Here is a 14,426-nt window from a genome sequence, read left to right on the forward strand (position 1 = left end):
TGGACTCAACAAGTAATTGTTTGTCTACATCATAAATTGTTTTTCTTTTCTTTTTTTTTCTTTAATAGAATGCTTCAAGTGATAACCAAGGAATTCAGCTAAGTGCAGTTCAAGCTGCTAGGTAGGTTAAACTTCGAGGATATATTTTAACTTCCACTGGAACAGGGGTTCCATTTTGGGCTTTTACAATATAGTAGCCCTGTCAGTCAAATGAAATTTTGATGACAGCAATAGAAAACAGTCATACACCAAGTTGTTCTCTAATTGAGAGTATTAAAATTGGTGGCAATTTTTTAAACTCACAAATATGTTAAAGCTTTAGTGCACAGAAGAGATGCTAGGGAAAAACTGATTTGACAGGTTAATGACATAAACGAATTGAAAAACATTATAAAATCTTACCTTTACTAATTAATAGGTTTAATCTTATAAAAAGTCAGGCTCTTCAAATCCTGCCCAGGTAGCTAATTTTTCTCATCATCTTCATATTGATAAAGCAATAAATCAAGAGTGATAAGCTTGTATCAGTGTTATAGGCAAGAAGATTTAGGGGTAGAAACACTCCTATTTTCTTTTCCAGGGAGAAATACCAAGTTATTTTGCACAGTTCTCTTGTGAAACTCATTTTCTCATAGATTGTTTACAGGAAAAGCCAGAAAAACTGATTACTAAGACCTTCATATTAGTTTGAGGAAAACATGTTTGTGTCATAGTAGAATATAGTGGTTCGTTTGTATATTCGTGAATTTAAGAGTAAATATTCTTGTGTTGTGATATCAGTGAGAAATTGACTTGTAGAATTTCAGAATTGAAAAAGATTTCACAGGTTCATCAAGTATCTTATTCAGTGTATAGAATCTCTTATATTTATTGGAGCTTTCCTACTTTTGTGTATTCAACTTTAAATAACCTAGAACAGATAAAGAAATTATTGAATTACAGTGTTATCCACTGCAGGTAAAAGAACTTCTTTGTTAAGTAGACAGAAAATTGCAGAAGTCACACCTCAGAATGGCACATAAATGTTTATACCAAAACCTATTGCTGTGGAATCGATTCCAAATCATAGTGACCCTATAGGACAGAGTAGAACTCCCCCATAGTGTTTCCAAGGAGCCCCTGGCGAATTCGAACTGCCAACCTTTTGGTTAGCAGCCGTAGCTCTTAACCACTGTGCCACCAAGGTTTCCAGTGTTTATAGGAAGAAAGAATTAATAAGTGGTTAAATTGGTCATTAGGTTCACCATCATCAGAGTTGATTTTTGACGTACAACAAAATGAAACACTGCCTGGTCCCGAGCCGTCCTCACAATTGTTATGCTTAAGTCCATTGTCACAGCCACTGTGTCAGTCCATCTTGTGGAGGGTCATCTTCTTTCCTTACTGACCTTCTACTTTACCAAGCATGGTGTCCTTCTCCAGGGCCTGATCCCTCCTGACAACATGTCCAAAGTTGTCTCGCCATCCTTGATTCTGAGGAACATTCTGGTCGCACTTCTTCCAAGACAGATTTGTTCCTTCTTTTGAAAGCAGTCCGTGGTATATTCGATACTCTCCAGTGGCACAACTCAAAGGCGTCAGTTCTTCTTTGGTCTTTCTTATTCATTGTCTGGCTTTCCCATGTATATGAGGCAATTGAAAACACTGTGGCTTGGGTCAGGCGCACCTTAGTCTTCAGGGTGATAAGGTGATTTCTTTGCTTTTCAACACTTTAAAGAGATCTTTTGCAGCAGATTTGCCACATGCAGATTTTTTGATTTCTTGACTGCTGCTTTCATGGGTGTTGATTGTGGATCCAAGTAAAATGAAATCCTTGCCAACTTTAGTCTTTTCTCCGTTTATCATGATGTTGATTATTGGTCCAGTTGTGAAGATTTTTGTTTTCTTTATGTTGAGGTGTAATCGATATTGAAGTCTGCAGTCTTTGATCTTCATCAGTAAGTGCTTGAAGGCCTCTTCACCTTCAGGTTGTGTCATCTGCATAGCACAGCTTGTTAATAAGTCTTCGTCCAATCCTGATGCCCTGTTCTTCTTCATATAGTCCAGCTTCTCGGATTATTTGTTCAACATACAGATCGAATAGGTATAGTGAAAGTATCCAACTCTGACGCACAACTTTCCTGACTTCAAACCATGCAGTGTCCCCTTTTCTGTTTGAACAACTGCCTTTTGATCTATGTACAGGTTCCTCGTGAGTGCAGTCAAGTGTTCTGGAATTCCCGTTCCTCACGATGTTATCATAATTTGTTATGATCCACACAGTCAAATGCCTTTGCATAGTCAATAAAACACAGGTAAACATCTTTCTTATATTTTCTGCTTTCAGCCAGGATCCACCTGACATCAGGTATTATATCCTTTGTTCCACATCCTATTCCGAATCCAGCTTGAATTTCTGGCAGGATACACTGCTGCAGCCACTTTCGAATGATCTTCAGCAAAATTTTACTTGGCATGTGATATTAATGGTACTATTCAATAATTTCCACATTCAGTTGGATCACCTTTCTTGGGAGTAGGCATAAATATGGATCTTTTCCAGTCAGTTGGCCAGCTAGCTGTCTTCCAAATGTCTTAGCAGAGGCAAGTGAGCACTTCCAGCACTGCATCCCTTTATTGAAACATCTCAGTTGATACTCTGTCAATCCCTGGAGACTTGTTTTCGCCAGTGCCTTCAGTGCAGCTTGGAGTTCTTCCTTTAGTACCATTGGTTCCTGATCATATGCTACCTCCTGAAATGGTTGAACGTTGGCTAGTTCTTTTTGGTACAGTAGACTCTGTATTCCTTCCATCTTCTTTTAATGCTTCCTGTGTTGTTTAATATTTTCCCTGTAGAATCCTTTAGTATTTCAACTCGAGGCTTGAATCTTTCTTCAGTTCTTTGAGCTTCAGAAATGCAGAGCGTGTTCTTTGGTTTTCTAACTCCAGGTCTTGGCACGTGTCATTATAATACTTTGAAATCCTCTGTTTAGTTCTTTTGGTTCACCATTTCTTCCTTTCGCTTTAACTACTCAGCGTTGAAGAGCAAGTGTCAGAGTCTCTTCTGACATCGATTTTGGTCTTTTCTTTCTCAGGTAGAGTGAATCCCTGGAGGACCCTGAGATAAGAGCAAAACTACTTTCATAATAATTCTAAGACTTTATTTGCCGTTTTTCACTGTGTTAGCATTGAAATTAATATTGCAAAAACAGTGGGGGGGGGGGTAAAGTTGCTGGCACCTTAGCACAGATCAAGACAGTGCACCAAACTGATTTTGTTATGTTTTTTAGATTTTGTGTTTTTCACCATCATGCACTCAGAGGAAAAAAAGGGCCATTTCTTTTAAGATTAGTCACAAAAACAGTAATTAAAAAAAATAACCTTGATGCTTAATTTTGTGTCTTTAATATTATATGTTACAAAAATGAGAACTGCATAATGAATTAACTTCTCTCTTTTGCATGTGGAATGGTACTAGCTATGTATCATCCTTGGGAAAATTGAGAACATTTCACGGAAATCATTTTCTGTAAGGCTTAGTTCTCTTGTGGAATCTTGGCTGAGAAAGGCTGGATTAAAACTTTTACAAGTTTGGTTTCTTTTGCTTACTTTGATCTAAGTACTATTCAGTGTTTTACAGAAGATGCTGTGAAAATAGCACGTGTTATAATTCTTGCTTTTTAAGAAGCTTAGAAGCTAATTGCGAAGGCAACACTATACAACAGAAGTAGTGATTCTCAACAGCGGGTGTTAAGACTATGATGTATGAATACTCTAGGAAATCAGAGAGGGTATTAAGAAGAACATAGAACTTGAAATGGACATGGAAAGATATTCAGAGTTTGGGTTAGATAGAAGAGAGGCATCTAAGTGAGATGAGTAGGATGTGAAAGGCTTGGAAATGGATTGAAATTGTGCAATAGAGATAACTGACCTGTTGGTGAGTTACAGAGAATAAGATTAAAAAAAAAAGTTACAGAGAATAAGATTAGTTAGGTAAAATATAGCCAACTCATGGAGCAGTTTAAAGCTAGGTCAGCGTTTACATTGCTAGGGTAGTAAATGAGCAGCCAGCAGTTGGTTTATATAGATGAATGATCCAATAAAGCTTTCTTAAACCTTGCCTTTGTCTAGTAGTATGGGGAATTTGAATGGGTAACCATTTGTGTTAGGCCACGGAGAGGACTTATCTGCTGATGAACCTGAAGTCTGCTCTATGTATATGTGGGCACATAGAGAGAGGACTTACCGGCTGAACCTGCAGTCTACTCTGTGTGTGAACAGGCACTAGATTTTCGTTTTTGTTTTTGACATCTAAGCTCTAGCTCTAGTAGTGCAGGAATGTGTTTGACTTTTTCACTTCATACCTCCAGCACATCTTTGAATATTTTTCTGTGTGTTCCTATGCTTATCCTGTATCAGTTTAGTTTCTGAAATGAGAATGTTGTTGGGCTTGTATGGCCTTAAATTGAGTGTGTGGAGTAGGATGAAGAATTGGACACTAGAATTAGCTATGAATTTAAGCTAGCGGCCCATCACTGAGATTAATCCTATTTTTGTTCTTTGACTCTGTTGTGATGTATTATGAAAAATTTCAGATATTTTGGTGACCTCTTAATTCCTTTCTTAGCAAGGTAAATGCCATATTGAAGGAGTCTGCCCACTTTTTTTCTCTGAACTCAAAATTAAGTCCAAAGGTAAAACATATAGAACATTTGTGGTTGGGTATCATCAAGTTGATCTCAACTCATAGCAGCCCCAAGTGGCAGAGTAGAACCCCCCATAGGGTTTTCTTGGCTGCAAACTTTTACAGAAACAGATTGCCAAGTCTTTCTCCTGCAGAGTTGCTAAGTGAGTTCAAACTGCCAACCTTTTGGTTAGTGGCCAAGCTCTTAACCATTGTACCACCAGGGCTTTATATACAGTGTTTTGTTGTCTTTTTATGCCATATTTGGGACATTATAGAGGGAATAGTATTACTGTAGTAATGAAAATGGTGAAGTGGTTCGTGTCTATATATTCTTCTAATTATTGATCATCTCTGCAAATTTCATTTATAAATTAATCTTTTTATAATTAGAGAAAAGGTTGTATTATAGAAATTATAAAGTAACTTTCAGAGAGGATACTTGTGCCAAATATTCAGGTGTTTGGTTATATCTATAAAAAAAAATCATATATGAATTCAAATTTAATTATAATGTATGTCATTAAGTTTCACAAGGGGTATATGTATCTCTCATAGGAAGCTTTTGTCCAGTGATCGAAATCCACCAATTGATGACCTAATAAAATCTGGAATATTGCCTATTTTAGTCCATTGTCTTGAAAGAGATGACAAGTAAGTACATTATTAAAAAATAATAGTACTTTTACAATGTATCCTTTGTAGAAGACAAGATTTTCTAGTAGTTAGTTGGATCTTTAAAGAAAAAAGAAAAGGGATATGGGATGGAGTTGAAAAGTCAAAGAGAAAAACAATACAAACTGTGGTAAACCCAAGAGATGACGGTAAAGGCCAGAGAGCAAATTGAGAATGAGACATTTAACTTATTTGTAAACTTTGAAAATTTGTAAGAACTGATTTGGCTAAATAGGTACTTGAGAAAACTGGGGAGTGATGTATAGATAGCTTAATAGAAAGTTTTTACAGAAAACAAGAAGAGCACTCGGGGAGGTTGTATGCTTTTTGTACTGAAGAGATTGTTTTAAACAGTCTTTAAAATTAAAAAGATAATAAAAATGCTGAATGGATATGTTTTGAGACAAAATATTTAATATCTTCAAAAAGCTGGAAGGGAGAAATGATTGGTAGACATTTGGGCCAATATAAAAAATCCTTAGTGTTAAGAATATTTGTTTTTTTTTAGTCCTTCTTTACAGTTTGAAGCTGCGTGGGCTTTGACAAACATTGCGTCTGGAACCTCTGAACAAACTCAAGCAGTAGTTCAGTCCAGTAAGTTGATTATTAATAGACAAAGTTGTGATTTTTAAAAAAGAAATCTGTAAAAAGTAAACAGTGATTCTCCTAAAAGAATTATAGGTACTGTTATTATAAAATTACGGCTACCCAATTAGATAGTTGAAATAGGCCAACTTAAGTATGTCTCTTTTAAGTGACTGACATTTTCTGTTTTGGAAAATTCATTTGATTCATGAGAACATTTCCTAATTATTGTAGTAGATTAAATTATTGATTTCTGTTGTACATGGTAATCTTTTACAAAGTAGTCGTATTGAAAGAATGATGCGACAGTTTTTCATCGTCATTATAATAAGATTGATTTTCATTTATGTTTCAGAAGATGTGAGTGGGAAATAATTATTGAAGCTAATAATCTGAGTATATTGTTTTCATGTCTCCGTAGTCCCCCAACTTACAATGTATTCAAGTTACGATGAATCACACTTAACGGCTGTTTTTTGTGTTTTGTTTTGTACATTTTGTAATAGTAATATGTACTACCTACCATGCTGCAGCATGTAATTTGCTGATGTTACCGTTCTCAGATACTCACTCCCACATGTTCTATTTACTGTTCAAAACATTGATGGATAGGTTGCACAGCTCATTATCTTAATTACTGTCAATAAGTTGTACACCTGTTAAAAGTTGAATTGACAAAAGTTGTGTGATAGTTTTTACAACAATGCTAAAAAAAAGTAGCCGCTGAGGCTGCTTATGTACAACCAAACACCTCTTGGGATATCGTTCCATGGTTTGAAGGTTTGGAATCATGGTTTCAGGAATTATCCCAGTTAATTGGCATAATAATGTGTTCAGTGTTTCTCTTCTGCCTGGGGTCTTAAAAGCTTTTAAAAGCTTGCAAGCAGCCAGCCAAGGCGTAACAATTGGTCTCTATTCACCTGGAGCAACAGAGGAAGAAGGAGAGTCACAAATAGGAGGAGGATATGGAGTACCTGGCTAATTGCCTCCATGGACGACTACCTCCTTTGTCACAAGACCAGAAGAACTGAATGGTGCTTGGCTACCGTTACTGAACATTTTAGTCAAAGATTCAATAGAAGAATTCTGATCAAAAGGGGGAAAATGCAGAACAGAATCTCAAATTCCTATGGACTCTATAGACTTTCTGGAGCCATGGAAGGCAAGATGAACCCCTGGAACTGTTGCCCTGAGATAATCTTTAAACCTTAAACCAAAAATACCCCTTGAAGGCTTCTTTAAACCAAATAACAGTTTAGCTTAACTAGTAAATAATGTCTGCCTTGAGCATTATGCTCTTTTAAAAACTATCTACATGGGATCACATTGACAATACCTTACCTTACCCATTGCTGTCAATTCTGACTCATAGCAACACTATAGGACAGAGTAGAACTACCCATAGGATTTCCAAGGAGCACCTGGTGGATTCGAACTGCCAGCCTTTTGGTTAGCAGTCACAGCACCACTATGCCACCAGGGTTTCCTAAATTGACAATAGCAACTCGAAAGATTAGAGAGGAAACCTAGGGCCAGTGAGTTTGTTACTGAGGGAGGAACAACTCAGAAAAGGAGGGCGAGAATGGTTGCACAGCTGGAGGAATGTAATCAGTGTCACTAAATCGTATATTTAGAAACTGTTGAGTTGGTGTATGTTTTGCTGTGTATATTTTCAACAACAGCAAAATAAAATTTAGGAAAAAAAACTGAGATAAAGCAGGCTATGGCCTGGTCCGCAATGAAACCTGTGTTGGTGTCAGTGTAGGGAGTTGTAAGGGATAGAAAGCTGGGCAATGTTCACCTCTAACAACTTAAAAATGGACTGTGCACTCGCCCGACAGCTGTTACGACTCTGACTTCATTGTTATGATGCTGTCTCCAGCAAATAAAGATCGGATTTATAAAGATACTGATAATAAAAGCCAATAATAATTTTTAAAAAATAAGAGAAAAATGTATTCGACTTACGTCAGAACTGACTTACGAGGGTGTCATTGGGATGGGAACCCAGGTGTAAGTTGGGGACTACCTGTGTACTTGTCTAAATTTGTTAAAATCTTAAACACTATGTATATAGACACTTCTGTTATAATTTTATTTAGGAAAGATAATTACCTTAAGTCTTAGTAAAACAGGTTTAGTTCTGAGTTTTGGTAGTTTTTTTTTTTTTTTGGCTTTGTTTTGTATGGTTTACTGTTAATGTAAATTTCTTAATCCCTCTCATTCTTTTTCCATTCTGTTTTATATAATCTTTAAAGATTAAACAGGCTTACAAATTAACACTGTTAGTCTGAATATACCAAAAATAATAAATAAATTACCTTTTGTTACAAGTAAGCATGATTTATCTACATATACACAAATTGTGTTTTTCAAAGTAATATTAGAAGAAAATAGAAGTCATTTATTCATTCAGTGCGTTATTTCTGTTCAGATGCAGACCTGTTTCAGTGTTTCCCATCCTCTTTGTTGAACAATAGAATCACTTTCTGATTCAGAAGATTTCATGTGGCCCAAGATTCACTGGCCTGTTTAATAGGTCTATTTAATGTTACCTTAAATTTCTATATCCATAAGTTACTTCAACAATTAGGCTCCCCCCCCCGCCCCCGTTTTGAAGATAATACTTGACCTTAAGTGCGTGGTAAAGAACAGGATGAATCCAGTCCCTGTCATGTGAAGATTGAGCCAATACATTCCCACTTCTCTGTCACTAGCTGCCTCTCTGGCACTTTTTTTGTCTGACTCCGGTCACATGGAGCTAGGCCAGAGCTCTCAAATTAAAAGGAGACTGTCCTTCAGACCACTAATAGGCAGGCAGTAGCTACAAGTTTGGGGAGTTCACATGATATCCCAGCCTTCTTACCTGCCAGCCACCAATTTGGGGCTGGTTTCCCACTACCTCATCAAGATGCCCACTGCAGGTTCAGGAGTCCACATGACACCTTTGCTTTCTGACCTCCTGACTCCTCCTGCCCCTTTGGGTTCAATAATGTACTAGAATGACTCACAGAATTCATGGGGAATGTACCATAATTATGACTATGGATTTATTATACCCAGAAAGGATACAGCTGAAGAGACGGGTCTGGGAGGGTTCTGAACATAGAGCTTCCATGTCCCAAGGGATGTACTATCCTCCCAAGAGTGACTAGTTCTCACCAACCAGGAAGCTGTCTGAGCATTTTTGTTGCCCAGTCCTTCATGGTAGTCTAACTCATGCCTTCTGAGGCTGGTTGATCTTGGCCCCCCAGGTGAGTCTCTTCTGGTCTGGCCAGCCCCCACTTGCCAGCACAGATTCTCTGGTGTGGCCTGGAAGTTCCAGACCAAGGCACCCCAGTTATTCCAAGGGGTGTTTCTCTGGAGCCACCTTACTTAGGGTAAAACTAGGTCCTTTAACCCACAATAAGGAACTAATTTTAAAATTAGAACTAAATCCAGGTTTCATTGTAAATGAAATGTATCGACATAAATTTGATCTTTGTCCATATATTAAGAACTATCAAAATTCTAGCCAATAGAATTCAACAACACATCAAAAAGATAATTCACCATGACCAAGAAAAAATGTAATCTGTTGTATAAATGAAACAAAAGACAAGAACCACATGATCTTATCAATTGATGCAGAAAAGGCATTTGACAAAGTTTAACACCAATTCATGATAAAAACTCCCACCAAATTAGGAATAGAGAGAAAATTCCTCAACATAATAAAGGGCATTTATACAAAGCCAACAGCCAACATCATCGTAAATGGACAGAGTCTGAAAGCATTCCCCTTGAGAATGGGAACCAGACAAAGATACCCTTTATCACCACCCTTATTCAACATTGTGCTGGAGGTCCTAGCCAGAGCAATTAGGCTAGATAAAGAAATAAAGGCATCCAGACTGGTAAGGAAGAAGTAAGAGTATCTCTGTTTGCAGATGACATAATCTTATACACAGAAAACCCTGAAGAATCCTCAAGAAAACTACTGAAACTAATAGTTCATCAGAGTATCAGGATATAAGATAAACATACAAAAATCAGTTGGATTCCTCTACACCAAGAAAAAGAACATCGAAGAGGAAATCACCAAATCAATACCATTTACAGTTGCCCCCAAGAGGATGACGTACTAAGGAAACCAAGAGACCTACATAAGTGGAAGAACATACCTTGCTCATGGATAAGAAGACTTAACATTGTAAAAATGCCTGTTCTACCAAAAGCGATCTGTGGATAAAATGCAATTCCAATCCCGAATTCCAATGACATTTTTTAATGAAATAGAGAAACAAATCACCAACTTCATATAGAAAGGGAAGAGGCCCTGGATAAGTAAAGCATTACTGAAAAAGAAGAACAAAGTGGAAGGCCTCACTCTACCTGATTTTAGAACATATTATACTGCCACAGTAGTCAAAACAGCCTGGTACTGGTACAATAACAGATGTGTAGACCAATGGAACAGAATTGAGAATCCAGACATAAATCCATCCACATATGAGCAGCTGATATTTGACAAAGGCCCACAGTCACTTAAATGGGGAAAAGACAATCTTTTTAACAAATGATGCTGGCATAACTGGATATCCATCTGCAAAAAAAATGAAACAAGACCCATACCTCACACCATGCACAAAAACTAACTCAAAATGGATCAAAGACCTAAATATCAAATCTGAAATGATAAAGATCATGGAAGAAAAAATAGGGACAATGCTAGGAGCCCTAATACATGGCATAAACAGTATACAAAACATTACTAACAATGCACAAACACCAGAAGAGAAACTAGATAACTTGGAGCTCCTAAAAATCAAACACCTGTGCTCATAGAAAGACTTCACCAAAAGAGTAAAAAGATTTCCTACAGACTGGGAAAATGTTTTTAGCTATGACATTTCCAATCAGCACCTGTCTCTAAAATCTACACGATACTGTAAAAACTCAACTACAAAAAGACAACCCAATTAAAAAATGGGCAAAGGATTTGAGCAGGCACTTCACTAAAGAAGACATTCAGGTAGCTAACAGATACATGAGGGAATACTCACAATCATTAGCCATTAGAGAAATGCAAATCAAAACTACAACGAGATTCCTTCTCACTCCAACAAGGCTGGCATTAATCCAAAAAACACAAAATAATAAATGTTGGAGACTTTGTGGAGAGACTGAACACTTATATACTGCTGGTGGGAATGTCAAATGGTACAACCACTTTGGAAATCGATTTGGCACTTCCTTAGAAAGCTAGAAATAGAACTACCATAAGATCCAGCAGTCCCACCCCTTGGAATATATCCTAGAAAAATAAGAGCCTTTACATGAACAGATATATGCACACCCATCTTCATTGCAGCACTGTTTACAATAGTAAAAAGATGGAAGCAACCAAGGTGCCCATCAATGGATGCATGGATAAATAAATTATGGTATATTCACACAATGGAATACTATGCATCAATAAAGAGCAATGATGAATCCATGAAACATTTCATAACATGGAAGAATCTGGAAGGCATTATGCTGAGTGAAATTAGTCAGTTGCAAAAGGACAAATATTGTATGAGACCACTATTACAAGAACGTGAGGAATAGTTTAAACAGAAGAGAATATTCTTTGATGGCTACGAGAGTGGGGAGGGAGGTAGGGAGAAAGAGGGGTTTTCACTAATTAGTAGATAAGAACTATTTTAGGTGAAGGGAAAGATAACACACAATACAGGAGAGGTCAGCACAACTGGACTAAACCAAAAGCAAAGAAGTTCCCTGAATAAACTGAACGCTTCAAAGGCCAGCATAGCAGGGGTGGGGGTTTGAGGACCATGGTTTCAGGGGACATCTAAGTCAACTGGCATAATAAATAAAATCTATTAAGAAAACATTCTGCATCCCACTTTGGAGAGTGGCATCTGGGTTCTTAAACGCTAGCAAGCAGCCATCTAAGATGCATCAATTGGTCTCAACCCACCTGGAGCAAAGGAGAATAAAGAACACCAAGGACACGAGGTGATTACGAGCCCAAGAGACAGAAAGGGCCATGTGAACCAGAGACTGCATCAGCCCAAGACCAGAAGAACTAGATGGTGCCCAGCCACAACCGATGACTGCCCTGAAAGGGGACACCACAGAGAACCCCTGAGGGAGCAGGAAAGCAGTGGGATGCTAACCTCAAATTCTCATAAAAAGACCAGACTTAATGGTCAGACTGAGACTAGAAGGACCCTGGAGGTCATGGTCCCCAGACCTTCTGTTAGCCTAAGACAGGATTCATTCCCAAAGCCAACTCTTCAGACAGGGATTGGACTGGAGTATGGGATAGAAAATGTTACTGGTCAAGAATGAGCTGCTTGGATCAAGTAGACACATGAGACTATCTGGGCAGTTCCTGTCTGGAGAGGAGATGAGAGGGCAGAGGGGGTCAGAAGCTGGCTGAATGGACATGAAAATAGAGAGTGGAGGGAAGGAGTGTGCCTGTCTCATTAGAGGGAGAGCAACTAGGAGTATATAACCAGCAGCCGTAGCACTTAACCACTACGCCACCAGGGTTTCCAGGGAGTATATAGCAAGGTATATATAAGTTTTTGTATGAGAGACTGACTTGATTTGTAAACTTTCAGTTAAAGCACAATAAAAAATTTTAAAAAACTATAATTTTGGTCCTGAATAAATAATTTGTTAGTCAAAATTATGCTAATGTTCTAATAAAAAGCACTTTTATTAAGTGGGATATATTTTAAACATTTTTGATAGATTTTTTTGCTTTTAGATCTCAGGCAACAAAATTGATTTTTGGTTTAGAGTATAAAATGAGTAGTATCTTCAACCTAAAGTGATAGTCCCCCCCTGCTTTTTTTTTTTTTTTTTTTTCCTTCAGATGCTGTGCCACTTTTCCTGAGGCTTCTCCATTCACCTCATCAAAATGTTTGTGAGCAAGCAGTGTGGGCATTGGGAAATATCATAGGTTTGTATAAAACTTATAATGCTAGCCCAACATCTGTTGTTATCAAATACTAGGTAATTAAAATGACTATTAGTAGTCTAAAAGAAAAACTATTTGCCTTTTTCTGTACTAATTTTTATCAAATTCTACTAGTTTCTGTACTAGTAGTTTTATAAAAATTATGCTGTTTAAGTGTAAACCCATAGTAAACAATGAAAATTTTTGTTGCTTATGATACCCTTATATCAACTTCTGATATTTCAATAATCGTGAAGTATGTATATGATTTAGATTCCATCTCCTCTTCCTCCTGACTTAGGCTGAAGTCCATTTTGTTCTTTGACTCTCTGCATCAAAGAAAGAGAGAATTAAAAAAGAGGCAGCAAAACCGTACACCAGTAATTTTCTGCATGACAATTTTGAGAACATCTGAAGTGAAATTTTTATCTCTTGGTGATTTCAGTACATTAAGATATAGCAATGTCACCCCCTATTATCATAAGTTATCAGAGATATATGTAGCCTGTGGCCAGTCTGGTTGTATGTTAAACACTGTAATCACCATACCTTTTGGATTTTCTCTGATAAATAACTGAGGACAATTCTGTTATTTCAAGGATTTGTATTTATGTAGAGCCTAACTTAACCCAAAATCAAAAACTCAAAGAACTGTCTTCCACTGGAGAATGGAAAAAATCTAGGGTCTGAACTGTATTATGTCATAGCTCAGGTGCTTTTTGTAGGATTCTTAGTAATTTCGTAAAGGAGAAGGATATTCTTGCTTTTGCATGGAAGTAATATTGCTTTCATATAATTCTCTTTATTGCCCTTTACGGGGCCAAAGCAGGGTGCAGGGGATCATTAGTCTACCACAATTGCAAGTTTTCGAAAGGGTGGTGTCTTGGGCTGGGTTCTCTAGAGAAGGAAAACCAGTGAAGTGTATGTTGTTGTTGTCGTGTGCCTTTGAGTCGATTCCGACTCATAGCGACCCTATAGGACAGAGTAGAACTAACCCATAGGATTTCCAAGAACAACTGGTGGATTCAAACTGCCAGCCTTTTGATTAGCTGCCTGAGCTCTTGACCACCTCACCACCAGGGCTCCAGTGAAGGGCATGTGTGTGTGTGTGTGTGCGTGCATGCGTGTGCGTGTGTGTGTGTAGAAAGAAAGAGATTGATCTCAAGAAAACGGTTCATGCGATTGTAGAGGCTAGCAAGTCCCAAGTCCCTGGGCCAAGCATCAGGCTGGAGGCTTCTTCTGACTCATAGAGTTACAGGGGCTGACGAACCCAAGATGGGCAGGTCAGATGGCAGGCCACTGGCTCATGGGCTATGGAGGCTGATGAATCCAAAATCAGCAGGTAAGATGACAGGCTGCTGACTTACAGGCTGCAGGTTGATGAATCCCAGGATCGGCAGGCAATATGGTAGGCTCAAGTCTCAGGAACTGGAGGTCAGATGATGACAAACCAGAAGTAGGATCCAGAGCAAACAAGCAAGCTTTGCCAGAATGTCCATATATATTGGATGCAGGCCACACCCATGAGGAAACTCCCCTTACAGC

The 14,426-nt window shown here is 37.9% G+C and overlaps 1 protein-coding gene across 1 annotated transcript in view; it reads left to right on the forward strand.

Annotated features, from left to right (window-relative positions):
* Positions 1-14,426, forward strand: part of KPNA4 (karyopherin subunit alpha 4) — an 86,286-nt gene that overhangs the window by 35,112 nt on the left and 36,748 nt on the right. The window contains exons 5-8 of the mRNA XM_049867614.1: positions 69-121; positions 5,225-5,320; positions 5,850-5,935; positions 12,798-12,884. Coding sequence (XP_049723571.1) covers positions 69-121; positions 5,225-5,320; positions 5,850-5,935; positions 12,798-12,884 — 322 coding nt within the window. The remainder of the gene's footprint in view (positions 1-68; positions 122-5,224; positions 5,321-5,849; positions 5,936-12,797; positions 12,885-14,426) is intronic.

Source organism: Elephas maximus, chromosome 23, assembly GCF_024166365.1.
Source record: "Elephas maximus indicus isolate mEleMax1 chromosome 23, mEleMax1 primary haplotype, whole genome shotgun sequence".
NCBI lineage: Eukaryota > Metazoa > Chordata > Mammalia > Proboscidea > Elephantidae > Elephas > Elephas maximus.